The sequence below is a fragment of the Theropithecus gelada genome, chromosome 4 (genome assembly GCF_003255815.1).
Source record: "Theropithecus gelada isolate Dixy chromosome 4, Tgel_1.0, whole genome shotgun sequence".
Taxonomy (NCBI): Eukaryota; Metazoa; Chordata; class Mammalia; order Primates; family Cercopithecidae; genus Theropithecus; species Theropithecus gelada.
In genome coordinates this window covers 136,804,817-136,819,685 of record NC_037671.1, presented here as the reverse complement: position 1 = coordinate 136,819,685, position 14,869 = coordinate 136,804,817, and the positions used below count along the sequence as shown (strand labels likewise).

The 14,869-nt window shown below is 40.7% G+C and overlaps 1 protein-coding gene and 1 non-coding gene across 6 annotated transcripts in view; both read left to right on the top strand.

Annotated features, from left to right (window-relative positions):
• The window catches only part of LAMA4 (laminin subunit alpha 4), a 149,089-nt gene that overhangs the window by 49,027 nt on the left and 85,193 nt on the right, over positions 1-14,869 (top strand). For all 5 annotated transcript variants that reach the window (XM_025381900.1, XM_025381899.1, XM_025381901.1 and 2 more), the window contains exons 5-6: positions 4,266-4,346; positions 13,990-14,204. In XM_025381900.1, coding sequence (XP_025237685.1) covers positions 4,266-4,346; positions 13,990-14,204 — 296 coding nt within the window. The remainder of the gene's footprint in view (positions 1-4,265; positions 4,347-13,989; positions 14,205-14,869) is intronic.
• Positions 9,311-9,417, top strand: LOC112623887. The gene has a single exon (XR_003119246.1). It is a non-coding gene; the product is annotated as a U6 spliceosomal RNA (small nuclear RNA).

Genomic DNA, 14,869 nt, shown 5'->3' with positions numbered 1-14,869 from the left:
AAGCCCCCCAAGCCTTGTTGCTCAGGAGTTTTTAATCAAAGTTTCATGTCATAGGTATGATTGGTCAAATCATTGGCCATTGGTAACTGAACTCAATCTCCAGCCTCTCTCTCCTCCCTAGAGGTTGGGGGTGGGGAGGGTTGAAATTCCCAACGTCTAATTGCATGTTTATGTTTGGTTCCTTGGTGGTTCCTCTGGTCATGGGCTCCCATTCTGAAGATATCTAGCGATCCACTGTGAGTCACCTCATTAGCATAAACTCAGATATGGTTAAAAGGTGGCTGTTATGAATAACAAAAGACAGTCTTTTCCCTCAGGAAATTCCAAGAATTACAGGAGTTCTGTGCCAGGAACCGGAGACAAAGGCTAAATACTGTGTGTTTTTTTTTTTATTATGCCACAAGTGGAAAGAGTAGCCAATCTAGGTTCATATTCATATTTTGACACATAATACCTGTGTGATCTCAGGCAAGTTACTTTCTCCCTAGATCTCCCTTTCCATGGGATTTGAAGTCAAGAAGCCTGGGTTCAGATCTTGGCTCCATTCCTTGGTTCATTTACCAGCCCCATATCTCAGATTTTCTCTTAGTACAGTAAGTCAAACTAGAAAGTATGGATCTGCATCATAGAGTTGTAAGGACTGGACGAGGATATGTGGGGAGCATTTGGGTTGGTGCCCTGAACGTGGAAAGGTATGAGGTAGATGTTGCCTTTCTTGAACACATACCGCTGTATTTTTGCTAACACTTAGATTTTTCTTACTCAATGCCAGGCACTGTTCTAAGTGTTTGGATGTAATATTTATGTAATTGATAGCTGTTTTAAAGATTAAATGATACGCATAAAATGACTTTTAAAAATCTGAATGCTTACTACACACACACAGTCACTCGTATTCACACACTTACTGATAAACAGAAAAGAAAAAGAGAGATGGCAATCAGATTCCCCCGAAGTTTTTTCCTTACCTGAACACCAGTATCAACTAACATTTTACCTCATAGCTTGTGATGTATTCAAATACTACGACAAGTCTAACAGTCAGAGTAGTCAGACGTTTTTCAGCCCCATCCTTCTTTAGAAACTATTAAACTGCCTCAGACCTTGCTCTGTAATTTTTCATGTCTCGTAGTATTAATAACGTGTGCAAAATGGATGGTACTCACAGTGAGGGTAGAAAATGCAAACATTAACTGTTCTGTTATTTTCACTCAAGTATGTCCTGATTTATGAGCTCCCTTCACTCTGTCTTGGTATAGTTTTTCATTGTTCATTAATATTCGGCTCTCAAGCATTCGTCTTAATCACATCTGGTGAGATCTTTAGCACAGTTCTCTTGCCATGGTGTATTTTGTTAAATATATTACCTCCAACTTCCTCATAGCTGGTTTCACTCATTCTCTCATAAAGATGTTGTGTAGCCTCATCTGCTCAGAAAAGGTTTATAAGCGTCGAGCTGCAGTTTTTTCAGACAGTAGCAGATGAATTAGGCAGGCAATCTCAGATGGTTCTTTCTAATTATGTTGTTCCACTTTTGCACTTTTCACCCTATTTGCATGACAAGACTTTCTTATCTAAATTACCTGGTCTTAGGATATGAGACCTTTAGAACATCATTCCCTATGGACTGAGAAGCCTTGTCTACATGCAATCATATATTTATTGAGCACTTATTATACACTACTATAAAAACTGGTATTCAGTACTTTTTATGTGCCAGTCATGCACTACTCGCTGGTGACACAGCAGTGAATAAAACAGTCAAAATATCTCATCTTTATTGAGATAGGTCAAAATACAGCAGTGTTTTGAAACTCCTAGAGCAAATGACCCTTTACCTTTTGAATCACATTATCCAGTATGTTTGTTGAGCAAGAAGCATTTCTGAATGCTGTTAACTCTTTAAGAAATGAAGTCAAAAGTTGCCAACTGTGAAGTGAGTCTCCTTTCCTGAAAGAGGAAACCATTTCCAAAGGCGTCAAGGCACCATGTCTGCCCATGATTTTTCTCTGTGTAAGTGGATCCAGGGTTCAAAGAAGCACTGAAGGGACTTAGAGAATGTGCTCTAAAGTTGGGTACATATTCACAGATATGAAAACTCAAGTCTCTAATAGTACAGATTCAAGGCTGAAAAACCTACTAAAAATGAAAATGAAATAAAAAGTGTGTCACCTATAAGTAAATATTATGTCGGTGTAGGGAGGAATTAGTAAGGGTGTGAGAAACCAAGGGATTTTACAGATTTTTCTCTGTAGTGACAACAGCTCTACTTCTTGAATCCCTTGCAGGGGAATCTGGCTGCAAAAAAGGAGAGGAGGGGTTAGTCTGTGATCATGGAACAGAACAAATTTTCTTGGGTTCTAAAAAGTTCTAACCTTTAATCTGGCCTTATTATTAACTTAGTTAGCTAATCTCAAATACTAATTAAATATCTTATCAAAAATCAAATGCCCATTGCCTCTTTCAGCTTTTTAAGGAATTCATATTGCTACTTTCTATAGAAATGGAAGTTCCCGGACTTTTCAGAAAGGTGTCTAGTTTAGACTCTGAATTACACTTTGAAACATTCATGAAGCTGAGCCCACAGACACAGGACTTGGATTTCCAGTTACAAGAAAGCAAGGAAATAATGCTTGAGGGGGTTAAGCAAACAAACAAAGGGCCGAGTCTATTTTTCTCTAAATTCCTAAGGATTTTCTAAGAGCAAAAGACACCCTTCCACTGGAAATGGGCACCACAGTGGTTACAGTGGCTGAGAGAGACGCAGTGTTTTCCCTCCCCTAGCCAAAACCAGACAAAACATAAACAGTCAATGCTGATGAGAAACAAAAATGAACCCTTGAGGGCTGGCCCTGCCTGCCGCTGAGTCTGCCTTCACCACAGAGACCAGTGGTCATGCCGTTGTTCCCAGGGACGATTTGCATAATGTCCATGTATTTATCTGGGGGTTGGCCAGACGTCCTCCATCTCTACCAGTAGCTATGGAAATTGCTCCAATTAAGGAAAATGTCATCTGTTTGAAACAGCAGGACATCAGCTACAGGCGGATGACTCCAGATGCCCCTAGCAGATGTTGCATCCTTCAAGCGTGGGCGGGCTGCTGGGTGGAGAACCTTCAAAGAAAGATGGAAGTGGGGGTTCCTGTTCTGGACTCTTAACTGACCGTGGTTCTTTAAGTAGTCTAAGAAATCAGAACAAGCAAAATAAAGGGTAAAAGGGGAAAGAAATGTAATTTTGTTGGAATGTTTTTATCAAACTGTTAGAGAAAATAAATTGTGGGTGTTGCCTTTCACTGAGAAGCACATATTGTTTTCTGACTGATTTTAGAAGTGTCTTCAAATAAATAAACACATCTCTTTGCTTTCCTCCAAACACCATTAGGGTAAGAAATGCTGATACATAAAGGAACAAGAGAGCAACGGGTCACACTTTATTGGTTGTACAGTACCAAAGCCAAAGCTAATTTAAAAGTCCTTAAAATTTTACACACACACACACACACACACACACTCCTATGCCCCACACAATTCATGTGTCTATGAAGAATTTTCCAAACACGTGGAGACCATAACCTCATTTCCCTTGCCTTAATAATGAGGAGATTTATTTATTCCACTAAACCAATATTTTTATTACTTTTTTGTCCTGTGTCCTAATTTTTATTACCTTTAAAAAAAAAGGAAGAAGAAGGAAGAGAGAGGGTTCCATGGGATAAAATCCTTTTATGGTGGGTCCTATGTTTTGCTGCAGTACTTGACTGGGACTTTCATCAACTCAGCCAGTCTCAGCACCCTTATTTCCAATGTTTAAAGTACACATGAAAGAAATTAAAATTCTGTGGAGATTATGTAGTTTAGAACTGGTTCCTTCCCTTTAAAACTGGACAAGTTCTAGTGCAGAAAAAAAGGGGAAACTTTTAAATGACTACACAGACAGTGATGGAAATAAAAGGGGATTCTCCTATAAATCCAAAATTGCAGGTAGAATTTGATTATTTTTCCAGCTTTGGAATACATGTTTCGGACTTGTGCTTGAAATATACATATAGGACTTGGGAAACGGCCCCACCAACAAGTGGCATTTTCTTTTGGGGCCTGCTGGCCTAACCTTTCCTGCAAGGTAAATGCGTACAAGTTTACATAAAGAAAATGATTACACCCATTAGAACTTAAATGGGACCATCATAGAGGTAATGCGATAAAAAGTTAAGACAGTCTCTTCGGTGTTGTATGGAATTGACATCTAATATTTGCTTCCAATTTTAGTTTTGCAGAATCCTGCTATAGGAAAAATGGAGCTGTTCGGTGCATTTGTAAAGAAAATTATGCTGGACCTAACTGTGAAAGGTAAGCCAATAAAATTCTCTATTTTCCGTGTAGGTCAAAGGAAGCTTTCTGTTTCTCACACTCAACAGCTCTGCCATACTCCCATTTGGCTGGTCCTGAAGGAGATGCTTAAGTGTGGTTGAGGGACGCATTTCAAAACCCCTTAGGGAAGCTTCTCCCAAATCCCATCCCCCAGATACAGCAAATAACAATATGCTTCCTAGAGCTTCAGGCCAGGGCCACATCTCAGCATAAGCACACAGGGAAAAAGGAAATTGAGGATATGTGTTTTGAAAAGACTCTCTAGATGATTTTGGTAGTACTCTTTTCTCTCTCCATCATTGAGGAATACTACTAAAATGAGTGTTCCTCAAAAAAGAGTGAGGTTTCCTCAGTAAATAAAATGTGAATTCCCTTTGTCAATAGAGCAATAAATTAGAAAAAAAAAAACCCACAAAGCTATTATTTTGCCCATTCTTTACACCAGCTTTATACCATACTAAAAAGTAAACAAATTCCACAGGAGTTTGGGTTTTCTGGATCCCTGGCTGGTATTTACATATGACATTCTTTTCTTTTTTCTTTTTTTTTCTTTTTTTTTGATTATATTTTAAGTTCTGCGATACATGTGCAGAACGTGCCGGTTTGTTACATAGGTATACATGTTCTATGGTGTTTTGCTGCACCCATCAACCTGTCATCCACATTAGGTATTTCTCCTAATGCTATCCCTCCCTTTGCCCCCTAACCTCCGACAGGCCCTGGTATGTGATGTTCCCCTCTGAAGAACATGTGGTGTTTGGTTTTCTGTTCCTGTGTTAGTTTGTTGAGAATGATGGTTTCCAGCTTCATCCACGTCCCTGCAGGACACAAACTCATCCTTTTTTATGACTGCATAATATTCCATGGTGTATATGTGCCACGTGTTCTTTATCCAGTCTATCATTGATGGGCATTTGGGTTGGTTCCAAGTCTTTGCTATTGTGAATAGTGCCACAATAAACATACGTGTGCATGTGTCTTTATAGCAGCATGATTTATAATCCTTTGGGTATATGCCCAGTAATGGGATTGCTGGGTCAAATGGTAATTCCGGTTCTAGATCATTGAGGAATGGCCACACTGTCTTCCCAATGGTTGAACTAATTTACACTTCCACCAACAGTGTAAAAGTGATCCTATTTCTCCACATCCTCTCCAGCACCTGTTGTTACCTGACTTTTTAATGATTGCCATTCTAACTGGCGTGAGATGGTATCTCATTGTGGTTTTGATTTGCATTTCTCTAATGACCAGTGATGATGAGGTTTTTTTCATATGTTTGTGGGCCGCATAAATGTCTTCTTTTGAAAAGCACATGACACTGTTTTCTAAACCGCTCTGGGCTTTGCTCATGTAAGAAAGGCCTTCTCCGCAGAGCACGAGAGGCTTTCCACTGAACGACTCCTGGTAAGGTATTTCCCATTCCCTCCACCTGCCAGCTGCTCACAGTGTTGTAAGATAAAATTACTTTTGCTAAAAGAGTCTCTCAGACAGGTTTTCTTGTTTTTAACAGAAATGCCATTAGCATTGGCCTCACCATTGTGTTTAGGCAGCTAAATGATGTGTAGTGCCCTAGAGACAGGGAAGGAAGAGCCAAGCAGAACTAGTCAAGCACCCAGTCACTCATTTGCAGGCCCTCAACAGCACAGACGGGCTCACAAACTCAACCTGGGGCTCAAAATGTAAACTTTAAATTATAAGCAATCTCACTTCCAAAGAAAACACCCTCTATCTCTCAAAAAGTGGGTCTGAAATTCAAAAAAAAAAAAAAAAAAAAGCCACAGTATCTGTGATACAGAGAAAAATCTTTGCACTTGGAAGGTATTATTATTATGATTATTAAATGTGCAAACTGTGGATAATTATTTCACTAAAGGGTTGTGGACTTTTTAAAATGTATTTATTTATTGCCATAAGAGGGAAAGTGAGCTTAGGGCCCACATAAATTTCATCTCTTAGGAGGGACTGACAGAGATGATCAATTACATTGGGTTGATTAATATTTGTGACACACTTATCCTATATTTCCTTACTTGGGGACACAGGAAAAGGAGGCACCTGATCTACTTATTTTCTGGCTCACAGGAGGTCTGCGGCAGTTGTTAATCAGCCAGGATGGAGCTTTTTCTCCTCAGTATCTGAGGTTAAATTCAGTTTAGTTTGATAATGACTAAGCAGTATTGCTAATGGGTGTTCGATGGCCCCCATGGGGAGAGTTAATGGCCTTAGATAGAGCCCTGCTGACCAGATACAAAACTCCCAGAAGTGAAATCGCCTGGACCCTAAGGGCACAGTCTTGTAAAATCACACAGGGGTGCAGAGAAGGGTTCTGTCATCCCAAACCCTCAACAGGACAGCATGCCCACCTCTGACAAGAAATTACAGATAATAAATGCCTCAGCCCACACAGGAGGCTCATGAGCTCTGCCATTACCCAGTAAGACTAGGTCAGATCTGCGGCTGGAGTGGTAGGCTCCAGACAAGAGCAATAGTCTGGGAAGTGAAAGTAGAGTATTGAAAAGAAGAGATTTGTGCATCAGCCTGGCTAGTGTGAGTCTCAGCTCCACCACTTTGTGACCTACCCGGGCAAGTTCTTTGACCTCTCCAAGTGCCAATTTCCACTTGTACGGAATGGAGAAAATAAAGTTACCCATCTCGTAAAACTGTTATGAGATAATAACGTAAAGTTTTTAATATGGGACCTGGCCCTGAATAAATGCTCAGTAAGAATTAGCAGGTGACAGTATGAGTCATGGTGGTCATTGTCCAACTTCTGCCACTGCTGAATGTGTTCCTGGGACACGTTGGCTCATTTCCCTGAGTCCCAGTTTCTTAGCTAGAAATTATGGTTCTGAGCTAAATAATGCCACTGATTAATGGTCACTTACGTCCTTATTGCATCTTCACAGCCACCTTAGAAAAGGTTGTATTTTGTCATCTTGCAGATGAGGAAACTGAGCCAGAAGGGCTTCATCTTCCAAATGGTGGTGGCCTTTGCTGCTTTTTATTTGTGTTTGACCCTGGGAATAAGAGGAGGATTTCTGCTTGAACAGCCAAGCTCTTAAGTTGCTGAGTTAACCTTTGCCTAATCTGTGTTTTCAATGTATTTGTGAATTTGAACCTCTCCAAAAGAGCTTTTCTAAATATGCAGCTGATTTGTATGGCTATCTGTTTTAAACACAGGTAATAATTAGTCCAAACCAAGAACATACTAGTTCTTTTTGCACTTTAGAGATCGTTGAGTCTGTCTCCGGGAAAACTTTGGATTCCTGAGCCCTCCCCAACTGCCCTTCACCACCCACTGAAAAAGAATATCCAGGGCGCAGGCCCAGGACCTGTATTTTGACTTCCCATTGGATTCTCATGCACCAGGACTCTTACTTTTTTGGGAACTACTGCTCTACCTTGACCTTCAATACCACACTCTCATACTAGGGACGTATTTCTCAAACCGTGACTTAAGAATGTTGGTTGTCCTCGGAAATGAAGGTTTGTGAGTTCTCGGTGAATATTTTCCCAATTTTATGTTTAATTTTAATAATAACTTTAAGGAAAACATTCATTGAAACACGTTCTGGACTTTCTGCTGTGTCATGTTATAAGAGAAGATCTCCCTCAGTGCTGGGAGAAAATAATAGAGGTGACAGTGTGTCAATGACACATTGCAGACAATTGGAAGTCAAGTGGCATGACATCAAGGCAAACTGTAAAACTAAAGATTCCAAAATGAAAATTGGTGAGACACATAAGTTGTCACATGGCACATGGCCGGATTTGCATGCTGAACGCAGGCAGTCTCTACCACATCGTTTTGCAAGTGGACATTTGGTTAAAGACAACATCAATTATTGTATTGAATTAATGTGAATCTGAAATTGATTAGTTTCATAGTTTTATTTATGTTGTATTTGAAAATTTATTTTGGTTTTCAAGACATGTAAAAACCATAGACACAAGGAGTTTCTACCTAGCTTCATGTTTGAAATATTTAAAGATAATTCAAGCTAACACTGGAAGGGATATTATATGAAAATGTTTTTCCTTTTAAAAGAATCCATGTTATGCGCAAATTTGCAAAACATTGGTCTAAAACATAAAGCATGTTTTACTTACTCTGCCTCTTACACTACTGGGTAAAAAACAGCTCAAGCACACCCACCTGCCTTAACAATTAGGTCCATGAGTGTTGGCCTGCTCTGGGCCCTACCTGTTTTTCCTCCTTAAAGACCTTCTCCCACCTCACACTTTAAACTCCCCATGTTGGACATGCTACCCCCCAAATCCACCAGATCAGCTGGCAAGCTTTCCACATTGCATTGTATTTAAACCATGATCATGATGATAAAAATAATAACATTTATTAGGTACTTACTGGGTGATGTGTCAGGCACTGTTGTAAAAACTTTACAGACAATGACTTAAGCCTCAAAAGCCCCCAAAATCTTCTGGGATACCATTTTCACCCTTATTTACAGAGGAAGAAATGCAACATAATTTAAGTCACTTGCTCAAAATCACACAATGGCTTCTTTATCTGTCTGTGAAACCATGAGCTGCTTGACAGATGCAGTATCATATCCCTCCTCTGTCTATTCCTCCCCCAGCACAGTATCTGGCATGTTGAAGGCCTCAGTTGTTTTTATTTAAGTAAAAATGATTTTTTCTCAATAAGAAATAACAACAGCACTTTTCATGTTCCTTTAAAAAAGGTACTATGTAGTGACAAGAGTCAGTCATTCCTTGCCCTGTTTTACCCCCAACCTCCCACCCCATTTCAGGAAAATGGAAAGGGTGACCCAGAGTTGACTGAGTCTGGCTGAATAGAGATTGCACATGGAAGTTGTCTTCTGATACAAATAATTGTAAAATGCACAAGCCTTGTAGAGTTTTGCAATTCTCATTCTCATCCCAGTAGGAACAACTAAGAACATTTTGAAGATGAGATGCTCCCTTGGGCAGCATATATACTAAAACTGGAATAACCCAGAGAAGATTAGCATGGCCTCTGTGCAAGGATGACGTGCAGAATCGTGAAGCAGCCCACATTTTCTATCCCACATGTTCTCCCACGTATGAGGGAGCTAAAAAAAATTAGCTCATAGAAGTAGAGAGAATAATTCTGATTATTAGAGGCTGAGAAAGGTGGCAGGTGGTAAGTGATGGGGGGAAGGCTAGGGAAATGCTGGTTAACAGACACAAACTTACAGCTAGAAATAAGTTGTAGCTTTCTACAGCATTCTAGGGTGAATATAGTTAATCATTTAGTTTCTGTTTTCCAAAAACTAGAAAAGAGGATTCTGAATGTTCATAATACACAGAAATGATAAATGTTCTAGGTGATGAGATATTAATTACCTTGATTTGATCATTATACATTGTATACATGTATGGGAATATCACTCTGTATCCCATAAATGTGTATCATTACATGTCAACTAAAAAATAAAAGGGAAAAAAATCCTTGTTCAGGACTCACCAGCTTCACCTGCCCCCAGATATATAATATATAGTAGTGTGTGTAGTGTGTGTGTGTGTGTGTGTGTGTGTGTGTGTGTGTATACTTAGTTCATTTAAAAAGTAAGATGAGGAACCTGAGACTCTGAGCCAGAAATGACTTAATCTAACATCACACAATTGGGTTAGCAATAAATCCAAAACTAAAACCCAGGACCCTCAACGTTCAATACCATTTTCAGTCATATGATCTCAATACCTCAGTATTCACACTGCCTCCCATAGCAGCTTTAATAGTATACTTTCATGCGTCAAACTTGGTGGTGGAGTGAGAAACATGCTAAGACTACATGATAATTGATATGTGAGTCTTGTTGCTTAAGGATCAGGAGAAAAGAATGGGGCAAATTAAAGCAAATCCAAAGTGACTTAAACCCCTAACAGGAAAGGCAGTACACAGTATCATCAGAGATGAAGATGATAATCATGATGATTTCAATGATGGCCTTGATGATGGAAAAGAAGAAGGAAGAAGAACAAGAGAAAGCTAACATTTATTGAGGTTTACTGTGATGCGGGGATTTAGTCTAATCCTCTCTGAAGACATCAAGTTTTTCACACTTAAGCCCTGTTATTTGCATAGAGTTCTTATGATTCCGTACTCTCTAGCTTGCCCAACTCCTGAATTCTTGTCCTGTGACCCTGAATAGGTTACATACGTTTTCCTAGCCTTATTTCTCAGTCTTTCATAAAGAAGTGGAGAGCATTTACATGGCACCTACTTTGCAACAAGTGCTTTTTTTTTTCTTTTTCATGTCATTTGGTTTAATCCCAATGACAGCTACAGAGTGACCTCCCTCCCAGAAAGATTTCTGAGCCACCTAGCCCAGGAGTTTGAGCACTCTTGATAAAGACTTTCAGTGCCAGTTTTAGAGCCCAGGGAGGAGGAGCAGAAGAGAAAGAGAAAGGGCGGGCGGAGTGGGAGAGCTTCAAACATTCCTGAAACAAAGTTTTTGGTCAAAATAATGTTTTTTTCTAAACAAAGTATCTTTTGGTTGTCCATTTTGCCCAAATAATATAATCACTAACCAAAATGGCAAAGTTTCATATGCCACAATCCTTTCATTTGAGCTATAAACTTATCAGTTCTATTTTCCCTGGATGGATCAAGTCATTAATAGACTAGAAATGAGATTATGGAAGAAAAAATAGGATCAGGCTACAGGGCACCAGGGCTCCAACGCTGACTCTAAACTCAAATACTGGTGCTTTTGTGTCTTTGTTGTTAGTTCTTTGAGGGCAGGCTTGGGCACTTTTATAATCATTAATTTATTAATTAGTTCATTCTTTAATGCTAGACTGCTGGAGTGGAAAGAACATTAAGCCTGGAGTCCCACAGAGGTTTGAGCTGTGCAGCAATGAACAAGTCATTTAGCTTCTCTGCCTTCTAGCTTTCTTATCTATAAAAGTAGGGGTTTGTCAGGAACTATCATAAGTAAACTTTTGTATGCTCATTTTGTTAAATCCATAGGGTCCAGAGTTTTGACTACAACTTCAGAGTTATAGTCAAACTCTGAACCTACCACCAGAAGATGTTCTTGAGACTCAGAGTAACTCAAAGTAGGTTTCCACTGTGATTGAGATTCCAACTTACAGAATAGAAAATTTGAGTTTTCTCTTGTAAAAGACCAGGGGACCTCCTATGGAAAGCACATGCAGTGGAATTAAATGGGAAGAAAGTTACCAGCATCTGACTTCTATGAGCTTGGGCAAGCCCCTTCACTCCCAGACCTTAAGATTCCCAGCTACACATTGAGCTGGTAGATCTGAGTCTCATTTCAGTCAGCCCAAAAGCCTAATATTCTCTGTTTGGTGAATCGCAGCAAAGGCCAGAAATTCAATCCAGCCACACATTCCATAGAGGAATAATTTATGCTGGCTTAGGGACCTGCAGATCTATAAATCTGAGGTGCAAAAACATGAGAAAGTGTGCATAACAACACTCATTGACTATTTCCTCTTGGGGTGTCTCTTTGTGGGTTGTGTAGAACTTACACTCATCCCCATCTTTTTCATAGACGTGAGTTCTAAGTCCATATTCTGTATCATTATGTTTGATTCATTTGCTATTCTTTCAGAGCATGGGCTATGTGTTTTTCTTCATCCTGTCTCCCTCTATGCCTTACATACAATGGACATGAATTGTCCTTGTGTTGGATGAATCCACTTATTCATTTACAGCAGCAGCAGTGTGGTCCAGGGTGGAACAAAAGAAAGAACTCCAGGGTCAGAAGGTTTGGACCTTGCACTGTGACTTTCCAACTATGTGACCCTGGAAAACTGAAGTAGCCTCCCAGAATGCCAGGCCTGTGTGGCCTCCCTCCCAGGGTGTCTGTGGTAACTAAATAAACTCACATAGATGAAGCTATGAGGTTCAACGCAGGTAAAGAGTTTAAAGACTGACCATATACTATCACTACAACTACACCAAGAAACTGAGACATGGGAACAGAGGCTGAAGGAACATACACAAAATGTTGACAGTGACTTTTTTAGGGTCCTGGGATTACAGATGTGATTTTTTTTTAATCTGTTTTTCAAATGTTCTGAATTATAATTCCCTTACTTTAAAGGGAATCCTTTTTTAAAAAAATGTAGTGTTTATTATTACTGGCCAGGGCTTGTTGATTTCCTTGGAAAGATCTCCCTTCCTTTCCACTCCCAAGGCCAACACCCTAGCCCAGGCCCTCTGCACCCCACCCCCTCCCTCTGCTCTAGCCTGTAGTCCATCCTGCATGCTGAAGCCAGCACCAGCTTCCTTCACTACCACTTCCATCATGCTCAAAACCCTTTGCTGACTCTCCTTCTTTTTCTCTCTCATGCATCAGAACCAACTTCTCTACCTGACCTTCAATCCCATTATGATGTGACCACGTGTTCTTTCTGGCTACTCCCAAAGTGTCTGCAGCTCCAGTTGGCCCATCTTCCACACTAGTTTAGAGTCCACAGCAAAAGAGAGTGCACAATCAGCCAACAAGCATGTAGTTTGACCTGTACAGTACTCTTACAAAGTTTGAATCAACTTTTAAAAATTGCAATTTCACGTAAACATCCAAATTTCCACTTTTTTCTCCAAAAATAAAATATGGCAACATAAGTCCTTCATCCTCTCAAGGCTCTAGGCTGGCAACAATCAACTGGAGCCTAGTAACAGCTGTTCCCTTAGATGGGGCCTACAGGCCCACCATTCACAGCAGGGCCTCTGCTGCCCTGCAGAGCACCTTTGGGGAAAGTAGGGAAAGGCAGTTCTTTCTCTGGGCAGAGACAGCCTCACCTAGAATGCATAGCTTGGCAAGCCAAGCAAAGGCTGGATGGATTTCGGTCTCCATTCTCCAACTCAGCTGGGCGGTCTCATCAAAGACCCAGCCAGCATGACCATAGGCACTGGCTCTGCCCACACAATAAATGCAGGTAGGCACCTGGCCTCTGTAGGTGCATGTATCTAAAACATCCATGGCAGTCTGGGCTCCAACTCCATTGATTTGTGGTACTCTCAGCTCTGCCATCTGCTTTGACTCCAGGCTGGCTTTGCTCAGTCACAAGTTGCTTCCAGGAGCTGAAGATGGAGAGAATGCCGCCCCATGACCCTCAAACGAGAGCCCAGGCTACACTCCTGAGTCAATCCCTTTCAGCCAGGAGAATACCAGGCACTGACTGGCTCAAGCTTAGTTACTTAAACAATTCATTGTGACTAGACAGATCAATGTTTCTCAGCAGAGGTGCTATTAATGTTGTGGCTAGGACATTTCCCAGCTGTACGCTACAGATACATCTCACTGCAGTACCTTTGGCATATCTGGTCCCACCCATCATATATCATTTTTGTATAACAGTTCCCTGGCTGGATATACTAGTTCAATCCTATAGCTGGAAGTCTAGCTGAACTGAATGGCCTACAGATGAAGTGAACCAAATGATCTATAATAATGGGGAGGGGTGGTTCCTTAAAAACAAAGTCTGGTCCTATGAAGAAGATGAGAGAGTGCAAATGGATTCTGGGAGGGTGATCAACACATACCCACTACATCTTTCTTCTTCGTAGGAAAGAAGATTAAAAGCAAGAAAAACTATGATGCTAAATGTTTAAATGTGTGATATTCCTCTTCAGATGTGCTCCTGGTTACTATGGAAACCCCTTACTCATTGGAAGCACCTGTAAGAAATGTGACTGCAGTGGAAATTCAGATCCCAACCTGATCTTTGAAGATTGTGATGAAGTCACTGGCCAGTGTAGGAACTGCTTACGCAACACCACCGGATTCAAGTGTGAACGCTGTGCTCCTGGCTACTATGGGGACGCCAGGATAGCCAAGAACTGTGCAGGTGCAGTATCATAAATACTAAGCCAGCTATCTGGCCAACATGACCCTCTGCCAATATTGAATTTAGATGAAGAATTTCTCTTGGGGAAGTATTGTGAGTGCCCCCTTGTCACTTTCCCAGGGCAATATACATTCTCAGTAATATGCATCCCAAACCCACCAGGAATAGAAATTTTTATGAAGACTACTAATATAACTTTGCTCATGGGTGGAATAAACTAGGAGACACTAACACAAATGAACTTTTGTCTTAGCATCTTATATCCTTCCAGTTTTAATCAAAGAAAGAAATCAGACTTCTATGGATTACCTGCCATTAACTAGGAGACTGAATGAAATCTTGCATGGTTCAGGCCAGGCATGGTGGCTCACTCCTATAATCCCAGCACTTTGGGAGGCTGAGGCAGGCAGATCGCTTGAGGCCAGGAGTTCAAGACCAGCCTAGCCAATGTGGCAAAACCTTATCTCTACTGAAAACACAAAAATTAGCTAGGCGTGGTGGTGGGTGCCTATTGCCCCACCCAGCATCCGTTGAACCCAGGAGGTAGAAGCAGAGGTGGCCATGAGCCAAGATTGTGCCACTGCACTCCAGCCTGTGTGACAGAGAGACTCTTGTCGAAAGAAAGAAAGAAAGGAAGGAGGAAGGAAGGAAGGAAGGAAGGAAGG